Source organism: Phoenix dactylifera, chromosome 11 (genome assembly GCF_009389715.1).
Source record: "Phoenix dactylifera cultivar Barhee BC4 chromosome 11, palm_55x_up_171113_PBpolish2nd_filt_p, whole genome shotgun sequence".
Classification (NCBI taxonomy): domain Eukaryota; kingdom Viridiplantae; phylum Streptophyta; class Magnoliopsida; order Arecales; family Arecaceae; genus Phoenix; species Phoenix dactylifera.
In genome coordinates, this window is record NC_052402.1 from 7,098,694 (window position 1) to 7,117,607 (window position 18,914).

Consider the following 18,914-nt stretch of genomic DNA (forward strand, 5'->3'; position numbering starts at 1 on the left):
AGACACTTATAGAATCTAGATCGGTCATACACACGATACAAAATTTTCAACAATGTTACTTTGGACCGCTCATCCGAAGTTTGGCGATCAGCCCTAAATGTTTAATTAATTATCTTTTATATAGCAAATTTGGTTCAACAAGACCCAAGATTCTTTAATTATTTTGTCCAAGGTTAGCAGATGAACCTCCTTCATCAATACCTCTTAATCCAACCCTACCCTATTCTATACAATCTGATCTACCTCAGACCTAAATCTAACCTGGTCAACATTCTAGCTTCTGGACTAGATTCTGACCTAGTTGTCCTTTGGATACGTAATCTGACAAATATACCCACTACTCATTAAACCAAGTTAAAAAATACCCATAGCACTCTTGGACATTCTAGTAGACAGACCACGTGAGGAAGATCAACACTTATAAGATGGTCCCTCCATCAACTTGTGTATTAATTATTAAATGAGGTTAGATAATTAGATCGGACCATGGTTTGTTTTATTAAGAAACTAAATAGAAAACAAATATTTTGGTCTAAGCAAAATACTGCACATTCCTCATTTCTGACTGTTGATTCCACTAATCACAAGTTTCCAAGTTTAAATATATATTTTAAAGCATTTCTAATAACATCTATGGATGGCAATTTGGCTGGATCGGCTTAGATACATAATTGATCAAAAATCTATCAATTGAAACCTGATCTATTTCTTAAATGAGTCAAAAATCAAAATTCAAATCTGATTATTTCATTAAATAGATAATCTAGCTCAATCTCTAATAGATTGAAATAAGTTAAATGAATTAAATGATTAAACATTGCTACTCTTAATAACTTCCTTATCCTCGATGACAGGATGCTATTTTCAGTTTCTTAAATGGGTGATGCCCACTTAGGCACAATGCATATTTATTGTCTAATTTGGTTTATCGCCTAATTTGGTCCTGCCCCACACGCACGCATGCGTGCACACACGAGCACGCAAGCATGCGCGCGCAACTTGCACAGTGCACATACTGATAATAATTGGATTGACCATTCACCAAGAAGCCAACTTGATCTCAGCTCTAGATAAGGTGCACTGATTCGTCACAAATCTCAAAACGCAGATGGACATCTGTTGCACCATGTCCATGCTTCTTCTTATTTTCTTTTTTCTTTTTCTTTTCTTTTTTTTTTTTTTGGGAAAACGGCAATTTTTCTTCTTTACCCTCACCGTGTTCCCCAGTAAACACGCCATCCACAACGAATTCCCAAGTAAACACGCCATCCACATCGAACGGATCGACGAGGTCTCAACACAAGAATCCAATCATGGACGTCATCCAAATAAATCGTCCATGCGTGCTCCGCCGGACCACCAGATCGTATTCTCCCTCTCTGGTAGTCCGAGATAAGGACTCGGGAGACCGCCGGAGAAGAGAGGAGTCCTCTCCGCAGCGTTCGCATCTCTCTCACGCCCTCCAACCACCTCTATCATTCCCAAAATACCCCTCCTCCCAGCTCCTCTCCTCCGTCGCCACCATGACCCTTCCCGAAAAGCCCCTCCTCAAACCTTTCCTCCTCCTCCTCTCCCTCTCCCTCCTCCTCCTCCTCACCCCTTCCTTCCGCCGTTCCTCCTCGCCCTCCGCCGCATCCGCCGCCGCCGGCGGGGCTGCCACCCCGCTCCTCCGCATCCGCCCGGGCTACAATTCCTACGAGGACTACATCAAGCACCAGCTAAACAAGACCCTCAACCCCCGTCTCCGCCGCGTCTGGGCCACCCGCGACTGGGACCGAAAAGTCCTCGTCTTCGCCCGCTTCTTCTCCGACATGAAATCCCGGGGCCTCCTCTCGAACAACTCCCGCGCGCTCTGCATCGGCGCCCGCCTTGGCCAGGAGGTCGCCGCCCTCCGCCGCGTCGGCGTCGACGACGCCGTCGGCGTGGACCTCGTCCCCTCCCCACCCCTCGTCGTCGCCGGCGACTTCCACGCCCAGCCCTTCCCCGACTCCTCCTTCGACTTCGAGTTCTCCAACGTCTTCGACCACGCCCTCTACCCCGACCGCTTTGTCGCCGAGATCGAGCGCACCCTCCGCCCCGGCGGCGTCGCCGTCCTCCACGTCGCCCTCCACCGCCGCGGCGATAAGTACTCGGCCAACGACCTCTTCGGCGTCGACGGCGTCCTCGGCCTCTTCAAACACTCCGACCTAGTCCATGTCTCCAACGTTGACGGCTTCGGCCTCGACACCGAGGTCGTCCTCCGGAAAAAAAAGCGTCCAAGCCAACAATAATCCTTCCCCCCTCTCTCCATCTCCCGCCGTGGGCGGCGGCGGCCGCGGCCGCGGTGGTGGTGGTTATTTTTCTTTTTATTCATTCTTGTTGTATACTTTGGAATCATTCTTCACCATCATGGAAAAAAAAAATACGGAATTCTTTTTCGATGGTCTCGAGGCAGATTCCTTATCTTTATGCGCCGGCTCCGGCTTTTCCTTATTCTCAGACTTTATTTTTCGGGCAATATTACTATTATTGTAGCTTAGACTTGAGATGCGACATATGGGGTGGTGGTTGGAAGAGGAAATAGAACAGCTGGCCCGGATCTTTCATCTGGGCGGTTGGTGGACACGGGTAACGGTGCGTGCATGTCTGCCACGTGTACTTTTGCCTTTTAGCTTGGTCATGTCGCGCGTAGAACGGTTGGCGGTACAGCGGCGCGACATTACGAACTTCGACGAGCTGGAAATGCACTGGAAGCGGCTCGTTAGTACTGCCGCTAATCATGGCTGTATAGACGGCAACTTGGACTTCAATGCAGGGTGTGAAGTGGAGTTCAATGTCCAGACCATTGAAATTGCTCGTAGAAGATGTGAGATATGGCATATGGGAGCCATTGGATCTTCTTGGGAATAAAATTGGGATTACAATATGCTATGATATGAAGTGCGCCCATTTATGTACACTAAGCTTGCACACACAAACATTGTGCAAGCGCTGAGGAAGCCATTTGGCTATCTTTCTGTATGCTTGCTTGCTGTTACATGACAATTATGCTTCATGGGAGGCAAAATGGATCATCCTACTCCAGCATGGAGCCACATAATTTCGGTCGAGCAGACCTCAGAACCAAGCAGGCCAGACCTTGGTTCCGCTAAAAGCTAGGCCGATCTCGGATCCTGCCGAAGACCGAGCCGACCTTGGCCCGAGACCGATATGATCTCGGCTTTGTCAACCCTGATCCTGTCGAAGATCCCGTAGATCCTCAGAACAAAAGAAATGGTTACTCCGCAAGGCCCTATATAGCCTATCTCTATGGCTCTGATCGGCCTGCTCAGGCGGCCGAGCGGCTAGATCATGTTACGTGGCAAACCCAGAAGCTCCCTTAGCAAATCTTCCTGAATTGCGGTGTTAAAGGTCGATCATCATGATGGCCACCTCGGGGGGCACAGAAATGATGATTGGCCCCTCGCGTACCATCAGGTAACACTTTGAGAGGAAGCGTGTGTGCACGCAACGCATTGAAGAGCTCCCTCAACTATTTCTGCTTGGAATGACGTAACGGATCCTCAAAACAAATCTGGAAAGATATCTCTCGCATCCTCCTCCTGTGGGATTGATCTCCATGATTCATGCTGCCTCCAGCTAATGGCAAACTAATCACAAATCGGTCCGAGACTTTAGATAACGACTGAGATCCTCACCCTATAAAAAAGGAGTAGAGAAAGGCCCTCGAGAAATGATGAAAAACACTCAGAAACCTCTCCAAAAACTATGCTAACTTAGCCATCGGAGGACCTTCGTCGAAATCTCTGGCCAAGGCTTTGTGCAGGTATCCCGGAGCGCAGGAGGTGGGCTCCCTTTCTCCGTCTCAGCCAGCGTCTTCTCGGCTTCCCCTCCGGCGTGGTCACCCTCAGGCCAAATTTCAACCACAACACCACTGATTGGGTTGCTGCTTCCTTTGCGGCTCACCGCTCCAGAGGTTTTATTTGGGCGAACCACGTTTCTATGCATGAGCTTTTGTGTGCTCTTCTATTTTATGATTTGTTGGCCACATTTACATCCATCGTGTATGAGCTGCCGTTGTACCCAAAAAAAAAAAAAAAAAAAAAAAAGAGTACCTCTAGAGTAGGCTATATAACTGCCTCCTCAGCATGGTACTACACTCAGATGCAAGTTAATGATCTTTATTTATTATAATGCATGATGTTTCAAATTAAAAGTTTGTTTGGAGAATCTAGTAGGATTGGCTTTTCTGGATTCAGCCCATCTGGCCATGTGGCCTGTATCGACCACAACCCCAAGCCAATTGGTGGATTGTGACCTTTTGGACTTCAAGAGGTAAAACTTGCCTGCTGACCCATCCCATTGCTTATTTACTGGCCATTTAGTGATTGGAGCATTGGATGCCTTGCCCCAAGGAAATTCACAAGTCATTAAGCAATGCAGGTCAGTCTGTTCATCCTCTGTTACCTTGAATTCTTGCAGATTTTTTTAAAAAATCTATATATCACATTAGCTTATCACTTTATTTTAAAAAAGTGAAGCGCAAGAGAGAAGCATATTCGCAAGTAAAACAACACATAATACTCATTTCCATATGGTTTTAGACACTGTTTGTTGTAAAGATGACGGATGTGCTTAGCTAACTAGATTTGACATCTTATGAATTTATAACTCCTCTGAGCACATGTAATGGCTAAACCAATAATTACTTACCCAGATGGATTGCATCATATGATCTATGTTTAAATTGTGATACCATTGGTTTCTATGAGGAAGTTGGACGCAAGTCAACACTTCACTGCATTTTAGCATCTTAGAATTTTCTGTAACTTTAGATCATAAGGTTTAAATATGCTTGTTTTATCTTGATATGACATGCCAAATGAAATTTACTTCATGCTCATTACTCAAAGTTTGGGTTCTAAGACTCGACCTCAAAATTAAGAAGTACATGTACATAGCCATGTGTTTTGAGTCCCCTTTTCAAAGAATCTGGCAGCTAGCTATAGCATAGGACAGAATTTAAGTACTTACATCAGGTAGCTGCACTCGCAATACTCTGGTAGCTGGCTCATGCATCATAACATCAGTCATTTCCTTGAAAGGTTGGGAGGAAAAAGAAACAACAAGAATGGATGGAACCTCTTCATCAATGAACTGTTTTCTATTACTGGAGTTGTCCAAGAAGTGGGCAGTTTGAAGAAACATGACACCATCTTCTTGCTTTCATATTGAAGAGTGCACTCGAAAATGAACGAATCGATGCGAAGGGACCCTCTGCTTAGAGGATTAAGTGCAAGCAATTTATGCTACCAATTGTGCAAGCAAGCAAACTATCTAGGAGGATGAGGGGAGGGGAACTCTTGGTGTAAATGTTGAAGACAGTAGTTGCTGTTTAGGACAGAGGTACAAACATAGTGTAGTTCAGCTGGATGGAAGTCATTTCAGATCTCTTGGTTGCAATCTTCAAGATAAGAAGAGAAGCAAATGGTTAAGTGGCAATTGCAATTCTTCTGTATGATTGGTAACATAATGAAGCTGCATTGACATTTGGAAACAACAGGGTTATCTGTGTTTATATGATAACTCCAGGCAGCTACTATGGGAGGACTCATAAACTGATGTAATTACCCTTATCATTGTATGTCTTATACCAGTATCTGTTTTCAAATCTAGAATGCTTAAGACTCATTTGTACACATCTGATTTAACTTGGATTCTTTCATTGTCTGAGAAGTTTAAAATACCATTATCTATTCATTAATATCGAAAGAGGAATATTTCAAAATTGGTTTCTAACAACAAAAAAGTGGATTTATGAGCTATCCAAGCAATATTTGGTGACTTTAAAACCTCAAACAATATTTGGTTAAGCCAAGAATAATGATATTGCAACCAATGCAGTTGTTAGTCGGAGCTTTGAATGAAAGTGCATCTTTTGCCTTTTTTTTTGGTTGCCATTACTTCAGTTATGGCCCAATATAACTATTTTTGTTGCTAATGACTGGGTACAGAGAAAGGCATCTCGATTTTTCTCTTCCTGTTTGTATATTACATTTCATTATAGTTTAACAGCTCCAACAGGCCATACAACAAAATAGTTTTTAAAATGATCCACAAGAAGGTGAAACCTAATTAACTAGTTGTACTTATTTCTCCTTTATTCTTATGTTGATCAAGAAAGATCCTTACTCCTCTTTCCTCCTTACAAATCGACCCTGAACAAAACTTTTAGCTGATAAGTAGATTTCATTTTACAAAGAAAGAAATTAAAACAAAAGATCTTTTTCCATCGCATCATAACATTGAACAACCAGTAATATGCATGAAAGGTTGAAATTGAACTTCATGACATGTCTGCAGAAGGGTCTAATATTTCTTGGACATGGCAAAATCTTTGAAACAACAAAATAAGATCAAACTTTACCATGAGAATTTACCATGCAATAAAAGACATTTAGTTACATTAATATCATAATATTAGTAATGATAGATGCTGCAAATTTAAAGTTTGTTCTGCTCCAATTTCACCAAAATGACTAAAATATATACCAATAATACTCTTAGGCATAATGCTCCCTAATAATGAGAGGATGACAGTTGCTGTCAATGAAAAGGAAGAAGTGGTGAAACTCAAAAATAGCTGAAGCATTGTCTTTTTCTAGGGACTGCAGTGTGGGCATGTGATAGCTTCCAGGTTAAAGTTTTCGAGCTATGTTGCCTTTTATAAAGTATGTAGTTATTGCAAAAATCCAAGTGGCTGACAATTGAGATGAGGAATCTTGCAGGAATTGCCAACAATGCATAACTCAATTGATTGGCACCCCTCTAAAGGTTTCCTTAGTGGAGCTCCAGGCTTCAAATTTGAACCCTGGTTGTGTTCTATTACCACCATAGAAGAAGAAGAAGAAGAAGAAGAAGAAGAAGAGAAAGTTTGTGGGGTATTGGCATAAAGCAGCCATAGGCTCAACCTCAAAAGCCAGGTTGCATCTTATTACAGGTGTATATATATTTTATCAAAAGATATAGAATGGCTAGCGCACCAAACACAATAATATGAAAGCATGCTACCAATGAAGCAAAGCACAGTGGAAACAACATTTAGCATCTAGTTTGGAAGCAAGATAGGCAATTTGGGGATAAGTTATGGTTATCCTCATGGGTATCATAAATTCCAGGATAAGGTGGGATAAGTCATTATTTTTGTTTGGATAAACATTTTTACCCCAATGTCGTGATTATATTATACCATATTGCAAATAACATAAAAATGATTACTGTTGGGTTAAAAAACAAAAATATCCTTATATTTATGGTCACTCCTTGCTAATACATAGTTATTTGGTCATTTCACAAATGTAGGTGAGATAAAAGGTAGGGATGCGACCAAAATGTCAAGGATGAGAAATTAATGATCTTTCTTCAGCTTGTTTGGTACCACAGCTCATGATACATGTCATATAAAATCTTATAGCAATTGATTTTTTTGGGGAGTACTTTATATCAATTGCATTTTGACATGTAATCTTAATTGTAAGAAATTTCACTCCACTCAATATTGTCTTGGTACATCCCTTTGAATCAAACTTCTCTGTTTGCAAACTTTTAGATATTCATTTAAATAATTTATGTTATGTTCATGGTTTTCTCAAAGTCCTGTTTACATATAAAATTTTACAATAATCATAATAATCAATGCTTGTCTTTATGTTATTCAAAAATACCAATTAATCTAATTGGAGATCCAAATTTAGAGAAACACAAAGTAAACAAAATGCTGAAAAGGATATAAACAACCTTCCACTTTCTGTGGCCCTCTTTTTTCCCTTCTATTTTGAGGAAAAAGGATGGAACTCTATCTACTTCATTAAGATAATGAAGAAGTGCAGAGAGGATTGCAAAAAAGAAGGGGAGGAGAGAAGGTCAAAGAGCAGGGTGGAGATAGATAGTACAAGCAAGAAGACACAAGAGTAGAATTTTGAGTTGATATCTTCTGTGGCAGAAGAATAGACCAGATCTTGAATAGATTAAAGAATGACCATAAATTCCTTGGTATTGCTAACTTGCTTCAGGAATACTTTTCTATTTTCTTTTCCTTACTCTTCTTTCTTTTTGGGAACATGGATAACTTAAAACTACATGAGTATAAACACATCCACAGTGGCCATGAGAAAGGATGTCATGAGTATTGTTCTCTGCATCCAAATGGCCCCAGCAAAGTGCAGCAACTAGTGGACTACTTGGTCCCATGCTGTCTTGGATTATGAGAGCTCTTCTGTTTTCCTTATTTTGGTCCAGAGATCATTTAACATATTTAGTTGGATTGTAGTTTGTAATGGTGACAGTTCTCCAAATACCTATCAAAACAGCAATGGAGCACCAGATGATTAATGTTTCCAATGGGGGTAGGGACAGTAGGGCACCTCAAGCGCACCAACCAATCCTTCTCAACAACTTCGCCACTATGAAAATTGTTTTCCATGTTGTAAGCAGACAAATGTCAAGGCAATATGATGTTGGCCATGGATATCTTGCACTATGACAATGCTTGTAGAATTATTGGATAAAATGGATTTCATTGATGGTCAACATAGATTAGAAATAATTTTGTAATTCAAAGAGGCAAGTCAGTGTGCAAAATCCTATTGTGTGTGTGTGTGTTTGTGAGAGAGAGAGAGAGAGAGAGAGAGAGAGAAAGGGGGGGGGGCAGAGAGAGAGAGAGAAGATAATTGTGCGTTTTTTCCAATTTACTCTTAGATTTCTGGATATATAGTTCACTTCTTTAGTGTTTGAATAGTATACGAAGTCATGAATCAGACAGAAGTCCTGAATTCTAACTGCAACCGTACATACATATGTACATACATACATTCAACCATACATACCTACATAAATATTTTATAATCCATTTCACAAGTGGAGCTGACCCTCACCTTAAGTACTTATGCAGGGGAGAAAGGTTATTTATTAACAAAAGGGATGGGGAGCAAATCAGAGACCACACCATGAAAGAGGAAGGAGATGGCGGGGTGGAAGAAAGGAAATCCACTCCAATATTAGTGGACCAGAAATGGGATAGATACACACTTCAGATATCTCCTATAATGCCTTCAGACAGTCTCACCAAATTACCAGTTTGAGTATAATCTTAGCCTTCCACCAAAGGCAATAATGATCAATCCAAACTGCAAATTTGTCCTCAGGGTTGGTGAAATTGTCCCGAATACCGTTGGCTTACCGATACGGTTCCGGCAAAATGAAACTCGTTGCCTAAGCCGAAGAAGGAGAAAAAAAAGAGAGCGAGCAGGGAAGAGAGGGAGAGGGCGGGACGTTGGCGGAGGGCCAGCAGAGGTTGCAGGAAGCAAGGCCGCAGCTGCTTCTCCTATTTCGAGGGGATCCGGCTGCAACCTTAAAAATTTTTGCATTTTTTAAATGAAGTTGGCAAATTGTGATTTTTAATGTGATATTTTTGTTCTTAACATAATAAATTATTATTCTCTCAACTAATACGAGTGGCTAGAATAATAACTAATATCCTTGTAATTGGTTGAGCAGTGCAAATGTCAGATGATAACTAACTGCCGGTACTCCTGTTATATAGCAGTCGCTATAACATGTCTAATTATTACCCATAATCTAAATTCATATCACATATACGCATACATATACGTACATACATACATACAGATACATTCCCTCCCATATATATATATATATATTGGAATTTTTTCCAATCATAGTCCAAGAAACTGAAGTGAGCACTAAAATGCTCTTGCTAATTGCATGCTTCATGCATAATTAAACCGCATTGATGCCATGTGACATGGACTTGGAAATTGGAGTCCATAATGTTAATCGAACCGGATGGTTCAACATTAGAGAAGAGAAGGGGAACTTTCTTTTTTTTTTTTTTTTAGTTTTTACCTTCAATCGTGGGCGTTTCTCGGCGTTGAGCTTCCGAACCTCGTAACGGATCTGCTTGGAGAAGTGCCGACTCCTCCTCTTCTCCTTGTAACGCATCACCCTCGCTTCCCTGTTCCTCACCTCCTTCCCCTCCATCCGATCACTCTCCGGAACCCTCCATCCCGTGCTCCCAACTTCCACGAAAACCTGCCATCAATCATCAAATCCATCCATCATCGCATCCGACGGCCCGGATCTACTCATTATTCTATCTTCACTCACCGGAGAGGCGGTACGGTGGAGCTCAGGAACGATTTGAGGTCCCTCCCCATCGATGTAGAGGGATCCCCGATCGGACCAGGCGGTGAGGACCTCCTCGTAGTCCAGCTTAAGCAAGGGCGCCTGCGGCGCACCGCGCCATAGATCGACGCCGGCGCCGCTGCTGGCGACCTCCTCCTCCGACGAGGAGGCGGCGGAGGAGCAGCAGTACACCCACCGCTCCCGCCCACGCAGCACCCTTCGGGCCAGCCCGTCCTCATCGCCGTCCCACACCGCCGACGACGACCACCGGCGACGATCCGTCTCCGGTGGAGGCGGCGCCACCGAGGAGGGCGGTGAGGGTGGGCTCCCCGCCCCCGCCGTCGTCGTCGTCGAGGAGACAGGAGACCGGGGGCTCCCTGTCCAGGAGCAGGAGGTGCTCCGGGTGGAGCGGGAAGAGATCCAGCTGCTGGCACTCGGCCACCCCGGCATCGGCGGCTGGGCCGGTGGGGACAGAGGCCATCTCCGGCGGCGGGGGGGGCAGCTGCCGGCGTAGGCTGAGGAATTTGGGCCGTCGGATCTTGGTTCGGGATCGCCGGTGCGCTGTGGATCTCATCGAGCTCCGTTCCGACCTCAGCTCTTAATTTAATAATTTTCTTTTTGGACAAAAAAGCAGAGACCATCCTAGAAGGGAGGGCACTTTTTCCAGAAGGCTGGAGGATGGGAAGCTGACGTGGAGGAGTTTTGACACGTGGAGATACTTGACTGGTGATTTCGGGGTTTATCCGGATTTCCTTGCTCCTGGGGGATTTCACGGGATCGGGTGAGAATAATGCCGTTGGGGAGAGGGAAGGTTGGTAAAAAGCGTGGCGGGAAAGGAGGGCATTAATGCGACAACGGAATCCGGTGGAATATGTCACGAGAATTATGGGGATACTGGGAACTTGTTGGGGTTTATCTGATTGTGATCTGACCGTTGGATTAGGATCGGACGTTGGCAAGTGGACCAGGGGATGCAGGTGTCTAGTCTTGTCTTATTTTGGTGCTGCCAGCGAGCAATACCTCCATGTCATGCTTCGGAAAGCGACGTAACAGATGATTTGGCACCATGTTATTGGCCAGGATGTCGCATGATGCATGGGGTGTGTTAGATTTCATAATCATTTAAATTTATAAAATATTTTGTACTATTTAATATATATATTTTTTTGGTACAAAAATTGTCCGACTACCCGAGGATAATAAATGATAAAGAATGCGACACAGCCTGTTGTCTTGTTCCTGAAATGAGCCATAATCTCTTGTCAACCTTTAGATATCTTTGAGCAACAGGTGGCCATCATCCCACCGCTCTACCTCTCGAATCCACTCGATTATGTAACAGAGTCCCTTTCTATGATGATGTTGTCAGCTTCTAGAGCAATCCTTGCTAAAAAAATAAAAAATTATAAACTAAAAAATTAAAGTTTAGAAAATAAAAATTATAATTCAAAAAAATCACTGATTATTTTGTAAAAATTCTGGATGTGAACTTTGATAATTGCTTATGGGTGCGGTTGAAATTCTGTCATGTTCCTATAATTTATTAATATTATTTTTATTATCAAATATTTTTGATATTATGAATTTGTTAAATATATATGTATGTAATTATGCATAATTATATGTGTGTATAGATACACAGGGTGGTGTTCATATGTATATTATATATACATAAATACAAACATATCATAAAACTATACAAAAGCCCTGAAAACTTTTGTATTTTTAACATACATGGATTCTCCATAACCATTTGTCTAGACTACCAATTCCTGACTATACGAATCTCAATATTGCTCTTAGCATGATATAGGCTGTTGCTCGTGCTATAGCATATTTCGTTTAAAAATAATTTCAGATCAGTTTTTCTTTTCTGGAAAAGTTCAATCATTAATGCTTTTTATTTGAATTTGTTCTCGAAGAAGAGATGCAATGCCGAGTCAAGGCTAAGGATTTGCAAAATTTTGATGGGACTGGCTCGAAGACCTAGCCCAAACGGTGTAAAAGTTGGTATGCAAGCGAAGTAGCATTTATAGATTCCTTGAGTAGTAAAATGTTGGATTTGAAGGTGCACTCATACGTGAATGCATGCATGCTTAGCTTGGCTGGCCATGCCATGCATGTGTGAGATGCATATATTGTGAGAACAAGCCATTCCGGGTTGGGCCTACCACGTGTATATATTCGGTTGGCTCACTCATATGAACTATTTGACTTCACCTATTGGAAGATCTATTATAGTTTTATTCTAGGCTTATTTGTAGAAATTAAGAGAAATATTGAGTTAGCTATTAGAGTGGCTTTTATTAGCTTAGTTGGAGCTTTGTTAAATGGGTAGTCATTGGAGCTTAGTTGGAGTTACTTGGACTGGACTCTGAATATAGACCCTAGGTCAAGGTAATCATCACATGAATTAGATTATGCTCTTCTTATTCATGCGAATGGCCTCTACCTCTTCATTCTTCCAACCTGCTTATATTTCTATGATATTCTTTGCTATTTTTCCAAAAATAACTTACCTTATTTGCTAAAAGAAGCCTAACTCCGTAGTGTGGAGGTTGAAGAAAAGTTGGAATTATGTATGACAGCATTGCAAGATGGTTGGCCCCATCCTATTTATGAGAACTTTCATGGTATACCTCATGCTTGCAATGAACTGGCACTTCGGTTTGGTTAACCATACTTACCATGCCATATCATAACATGTCATAAGTTCGCCAACCATTCAAATTATTAGACTATCCAATGGTCCCAACTTGAACAACCCATCTCTAATGGTCCAACCTTCTTCAAAGTTCTAATTATCAACAAGTTTGGTGTAGGAACGGTTTGCTTCCAAACTATCATAAAAGCTTACACCTTTTGTCCAGTTCATCCTTGATAATTATGATCCAATAAAGAAGAGACTCATAAACTATTAACCTTCTAATAATTATAATTCCAAACTCCAAATATAGAAAATCTAACCGATCATCTCTCTCCTCCCCAAGTTGCTCTTCTTATAAACCACGATCTTCTCCTATTGGCACTAGCAACTTATACCAAACCCATACCAAGATGGCCCTTAATTCCCAAGTTGTGATCCTCCTCCTCCTTCCTTTCCTCCTTTTATCCTCTGCCATGGCCTTTAACATCACAATGATTCTTGAACCATTCCCTGAGTTCGCCACCTTCAGCAACTACCTCAGCCAGACAAAACTTGTTCATGAAATCAACCACCGTCAAACCATTACTGTTCTCGTTGTTGACAACTCTAGAATATCTGCAATCTCCTCCCTCCCCGAAGAAAGCCTCAAGCATGTCATGGAAGTCCATGTCATCTTAGACTATTATGACATTAGAAAGATCAGTAGCATACCGCGCAAGAGCTTCCTCCTCACCACCCTCTTTCAAACCACCGGCATTGCTACTAATAGAATGGGGTTCTTGAACCTCACTCATAAGGCTGGCAAGTCGGTGGTGTTTGGGTCCGCCGTCCGAGGAGCCCCACATACCTCAATCTTGATTAAGAAGATTGTGACAATGCCATATAATATTTCAGTGCTTCAGATTTCTGAGCCCATCATCCCACCTGGCATTTATGGTGCACCACCCATCGCCCCTGTATCGGCCCCACCAAAGAAGACCGATCCCTCGATGGAGGCTCCAGAGGCAGATGATACTTCTATAGAGTCTCCAGAAGATGACATTGTTGATGCCCTTGCAGACGCACCAGGAGAAAGTGCCGAAACTCCTGCTGACTCTCCAAAAGCAGATGAGTCGGTCTCAGATGCACCTGAGGAGCCATCTACCTTACGTAAGAAAGTCATTAATGTGTCCGCAAGCACATCTTTGAGCAGCCGACTATCAATTGGTGCTATCCTCAGACTTGTCATGGGCATTGTATTCTTAAGAGCTCTTTGAGTCATTTGAGTTGGTCGAAATGGATGAATGAAATTTACGTGACATCAATTTACACTTGCAGTCAACATGTGCAATTCACTAGTTCAATCCCTTAAATCCCTTAAAGTTGTCTAACTTGATTATAACCACTAATCAAATAGCTTGAGTAATTTGTGTTTGTGTGATAAGAAAAACAACTTGACTATTTAATGGATGGATTCTTATTACCCATTTATAGTAGGATCACCATAACAATCAAAAGAGCTCTATCCTTCAAGCTTTCTACAAGATGGGCTCGAAGTTTGTGCCAATATATCACGTTGTATTGATTCTCAGGAGTCATGATATCACCCCTTAACATCACCTCAAGCACACTATATTTCCTTATTCCTCATAATCACGAATGACGATCCATGAAACAAATTTGATCAAGTTTATCTTCATAAGAAATCAATTCCACTCATCAAACTAGCATTATCGATGTTAGACTTGACTAGTCATGATTGTGAATGCAACTCGTAATTTTCTTTTACCGAGCTATTAGTTTTGAGGGCATGTTCCTATTTTAGAGTAGTGATCTATAGTTTGGCAGTTTTTCGTTGTTTCACAAGCTCAAATTCTTTCCTTTAAGGATGGGAAAGATACCTCCTACTTTATACTCTTTACTTTCTTTTGATATGGCTGGATGTACTCACGTTAGAGCTATATGAAATGACATTTTTATCCAAAAAAAGAAAATGATAGGGAAGATGAGATCATTGGGGCCATAGTTGGAGGAGAGTTTAGGAATTTCGTTTTAGTTTTTATCCACATGCTTCTTTCTTGTTTCTTTTGAAGACTATTGGACAATGCTAGATCTTCCAACTGCCATCAGAAATATGCTGATGATAATATAGATTTTTGGCCAACATTTTGGTTGGTGAAATAGCTAAGGTTGGAGCTGCAAGGGCTTACCTTGTATTCTATGTTAGTGTGTGTCCGAGTTTGGATTAATTCATGACAACCCAATTATATATGAATTATCCAAACTTAATTCATGCTAACCGATTTGAGCTAACCCATTTGGAGCCTTGATAAATTCTGACCACAGTTAGTTTTCTCTATCTAAGCTAATCAAGAACCTAATTCCCTTAGCATAATAAGATAGTTGCATATTTTTGTCCCCTAAATAATTGATATAAAATGATTCAACATGAATGCTCAGCCAACTCATTTGACTAAACTGATTGGATTATCTGACTAGACCAGGTCAACCAATTAGATCTAGCCAACTATAACCTGATCAAGACCAATGGGTTTGTACTAGGAATGGACAATTTTACAAACTTCTATTTTCTTAGATATGCCATGTTCTTACATGAGATGTGGTCGTAAAGTCTGCAAGTAATCTTTTCTATACATGAGTTAGATTTTTACAAATTCAAAGCATATTAAGCATTTTGCTTGAAATTTGAGCTGCCATTTTTCCAAATTAAAATTCTATCATATTTGTTCTCTTTTGAGAAGCCGGCAATGTCAAGTTGTCCTCCATTTGTCATGTTATTGGAGATCCAAAAACATACAATGTCTATATAGCTAAGCACGCTGAGATGATATATTAGGCAAACTACCTTGCGACAAAAGAAACTTCTCTCCTTTTCATTTAGTAAAACAGGATCTTACATCACTAACCAAGAAGTGAAGATAAGCCCCCACAAAAACCACCAAACATTCAAACCTTGATGGAGGTTGGATTTGAGTCCCATTCTTCGATATTATCATCAGTAACTGTAACAACCCAGGACTTCACCCAAAATGGCTAGCCGGAAGGTATTATTTGGGTTCCTTGATCCTGTATAAGTACCCAAGATCTACCCAGTGAATAACCGATGTGGGACTAAACACACGCCCGCACGGATCCTCACATACTCTTCCCGTTCAAGCCCTGACGTTCTCGTCAGGCTAAGGGTTCAAATCCATTCAAATCTAATCATAAACACCACGATCGGCCCGTGGTCAGCCCCAATGGATCCGTGTTGCAGTATCCCCTAGTCCATATAAGTTATGGGCCAGATCCGCTCTGATACCATTTGTAACAACCCAGGATCTCACCCAAAATGGCTAGCCGGAAGGTATTGTTTGGGTTCCTTGATCCTGTATAAGTACCCAAGATCTACCCAGTGAATAACCGATGTGGAACTAAACACACGCCCGCACAGGTTCTCACAGTAACTTTACTCGTAGGTGGAAATAATGCCAGTAAAAATAACTTAACCTTTTTTGCTAAAGATGCCTAACTCGGTAGTGTGGAGGTTCTGGTTGAAAAAAAGTTGGAATTCTGCATGGGAGCATTGCAAGATGGTTGGCACCATCCTATTTATGAGAACTTTCATGATATACCTCATGCATGCAATGAACTGGCAACTCGGTTTGGTTAACCATACTTATCATGCCATATCATAACAGGTCATAAGTTTGTCAACCATTCAAATTATTAGACTATTGAATGGTCCCAACTTGAACAAGCCATCTCTAACGGTCCACCCTTCTTCAAAGTTCCAATTATCGGTAAGTTTGGTGTAGGAACGGTTTTCTTCCAAACTTTCATGAAAGCTTACACCTTTTGTCCAGTTCAATCTTGATAATTATGATCCAATAAAGAAGAGACTCGTAAATTGTCGACCTTCTAATAATTATATTTTCAAACTCCAAATATAGAAACTCGAACCGATCTCCTCTCCCCTCCCCAAGTTGCTCTCCTTATATATTCCATCAACTCCTTCTCTCACCCCACCAATCCATGATCTCCTCCTATTGGCACTAGCAACTCATACCAAACCCATACCAAGATGGCCCTTAAGCCCCAAGTTGTGATCCTCGTCCTCTTTCCTTTCCTCCTTCTATCCTCTACCATGGCCTTTAACATCACAATGATTCTTGAGCCATTCCCCGAGTTCGCCACCTTCAGCAACTACCTCAACCAGACAAAGCTTGTCCATGAAATCAACCACCGTCAAACCATCACCGTTCTCGTCGTTGACAACTCTAGAATGTCTGCAATCTCCTCCCTCCCCGAAGAAAGCCTCAAGCATGTTATGGAAGTCCATGTCATCTTAGACTATTATGATATTAGAAAGATCAGTCGCATACCGCGCAGGAGCTTCCTCCTCACCACCCTCTTTCAAACCACCGGCATTGCTACTAACAGAATGGGGTTCTTGAACCTCACTCATAAGGCTGGCGAGTCGGTGGTGTTTGGGTCTGCCGTCCGAGGAGCCCCACATACCTCAATCTTGATTAAGAAGATTGTGACAATGCCATATAATATTTCAGTGCTTCAGATTTCTGAGCCCATCATTCCACCTGGCATTTATGGTGCACCACCCATCGCCCCTGTATCAGCCCCACCAAAGAAGACCGATCCCTCGGTGGAGGCTCCAGAGGCAGACGATACTCCTATAGAGTCTCCAGAAGATGACATTGTTGATGCCCCTGCAGACGCTCCAGGAGAAAGCGTCGAAACCCCTGCTGACTCTCCAAAAGCAGATGAGTCGGTCTCCGATGCACTTGAGGAGCCATCTACCTCACGCAAGAAAGTCATTGATGCATCCGCAAGCACATCTTTGAGCAACCGACTATCAATTGGTGCTATCCTCGGACTTGTTATGGGCATTGTATTCTTAAGAGCTCTTTGAGTCATTTAAGTTGGTTGAAATGGATGAATGAAATTTACGTGACATCACTAATATATACTTGCAGTCAACGTGTACAAAAAAACTAGTTCAATAGCAATGTCTGCTGGATTAATTTTTTTAAAGTTGTCAAACTTGATCATATCCACTAAAACTAATGGCTTGAGTGATTTGAATTTGTGGAATAAGAAAAACGAGTGGCTATAAATGGATAAATTTTTGTTGCCCATTTGTAGTATGATCTTCATAACAATCATAGAAAGGTTATACGTCCTTTAGACTTTTCTTTATAAGGAGGAGGCCTATCTCATATCCCTTGCATTTTTAAGCCTCTTCTGTTGATGTTACAAATTTCGAAGGTTAGGAAGGATGACATGTGGCTCACTTGTAGATGTATCATTAGAAAATTTTAATGCAATATCTACAATTATGAGATGATGGTGGAATTCATCAAGATAAGCATAGAAATCTTGGAGGTGCAATTAAATAATTTTGTTTAATAAATAAATTTTTTTTATACCGCGCATATTGAAAATTTGACTGATAAACAATTATCATGATCATTGTACAAGGAAAATAATTATCATTACTTAAATCATTTATAACTTAGCTAAATAATTTTCTAATTCAAATATTTGTTTGTTTATATTCTTTAATTTTATGAATAAATTTTGTTCAAAAAAATAAAAAAAATTTATACTAGGCATATTGAAAATTTGTTTGATAAATAGTTATCATGATCATTGTACAATGAAAATAGCTATCATTATTTAAATCATTCATAACAGAGCTAAATAATTTTCTAATTCAAATATTTGTTTATTTATATTTTTAATTTGATAAACTCTGATAATGCTACTACATTTTTTATTTTGAGACTAGAGGGCCTGATACCGACTTTCTTCTCTATACCTATCCTGGGATTGAAGTGAAGGCTAATACTACTTAGAATCTGACCTTGTCCCTTGTCCAACTAGGATAGGGTGATACTTTTGATTATTATTTTTCGATAATAAAATAAATATCAACCATTGCTTATTATTTTATTTTCAAATAATTTAAAATTGAAAATTAAGTCCAAAAACAATAACACTACTTGAATGTTGTTTGAAAATGTATTGATGAGTCATTTATGTTTTGCACCTTGGAGACATATAGAATAAATTTTGCTGAAGTAAT

The 18,914-nt window shown here is 41.0% G+C and overlaps 4 protein-coding genes across 4 annotated transcripts; 3 read left to right on the forward strand and 1 right to left on the reverse strand.

Annotated features, from left to right (window-relative positions):
* Positions 1-1,174: 1,174 nt before the first annotated feature.
* Positions 1,175-2,418, forward strand: LOC103714492. Its single transcript, XM_008801758.4, has one exon. The coding sequence runs from the start codon at positions 1,314-1,316 to the stop codon at positions 2,268-2,270; it is 957 nt and encodes a 318-aa protein (XP_008799980.3). The 5' UTR covers positions 1,175-1,313; the 3' UTR covers positions 2,271-2,418.
* A 3,479-nt stretch (positions 2,419-5,897) lies between these two features.
* Positions 5,898-10,821, reverse strand: LOC103714457 (zinc finger protein CONSTANS-LIKE 7). The gene is made up of 3 exons (XM_008801709.4): positions 10,165-10,821; positions 9,904-10,089; positions 5,898-6,197 (listed from the first exon to the last, which is right to left on the reverse strand). Exons 1-3 carry the CDS (start codon positions 10,630-10,632, stop codon positions 6,168-6,170), a joined length of 684 nt encoding a protein of 227 aa, XP_008799931.2. The 5' UTR covers positions 10,633-10,821; the 3' UTR covers positions 5,898-6,167.
* A 2,418-nt stretch (positions 10,822-13,239) lies between these two features.
* Positions 13,240-14,085, forward strand: LOC103714493 (fasciclin-like arabinogalactan protein 3). The gene has a single exon (XM_008801759.2). The coding sequence runs from the start codon at positions 13,240-13,242 to the stop codon at positions 14,083-14,085; it is 846 nt and encodes a 281-aa protein (XP_008799981.2).
* A 2,807-nt stretch (positions 14,086-16,892) lies between these two features.
* Positions 16,893-17,738, forward strand: LOC103714494 (fasciclin-like arabinogalactan protein 3). The gene has a single exon (XM_008801760.2). The coding sequence runs from the start codon at positions 16,893-16,895 to the stop codon at positions 17,736-17,738; it is 846 nt and encodes a 281-aa protein (XP_008799982.2).
* The last annotated feature ends 1,176 nt before the right edge of the window (positions 17,739-18,914 follow it).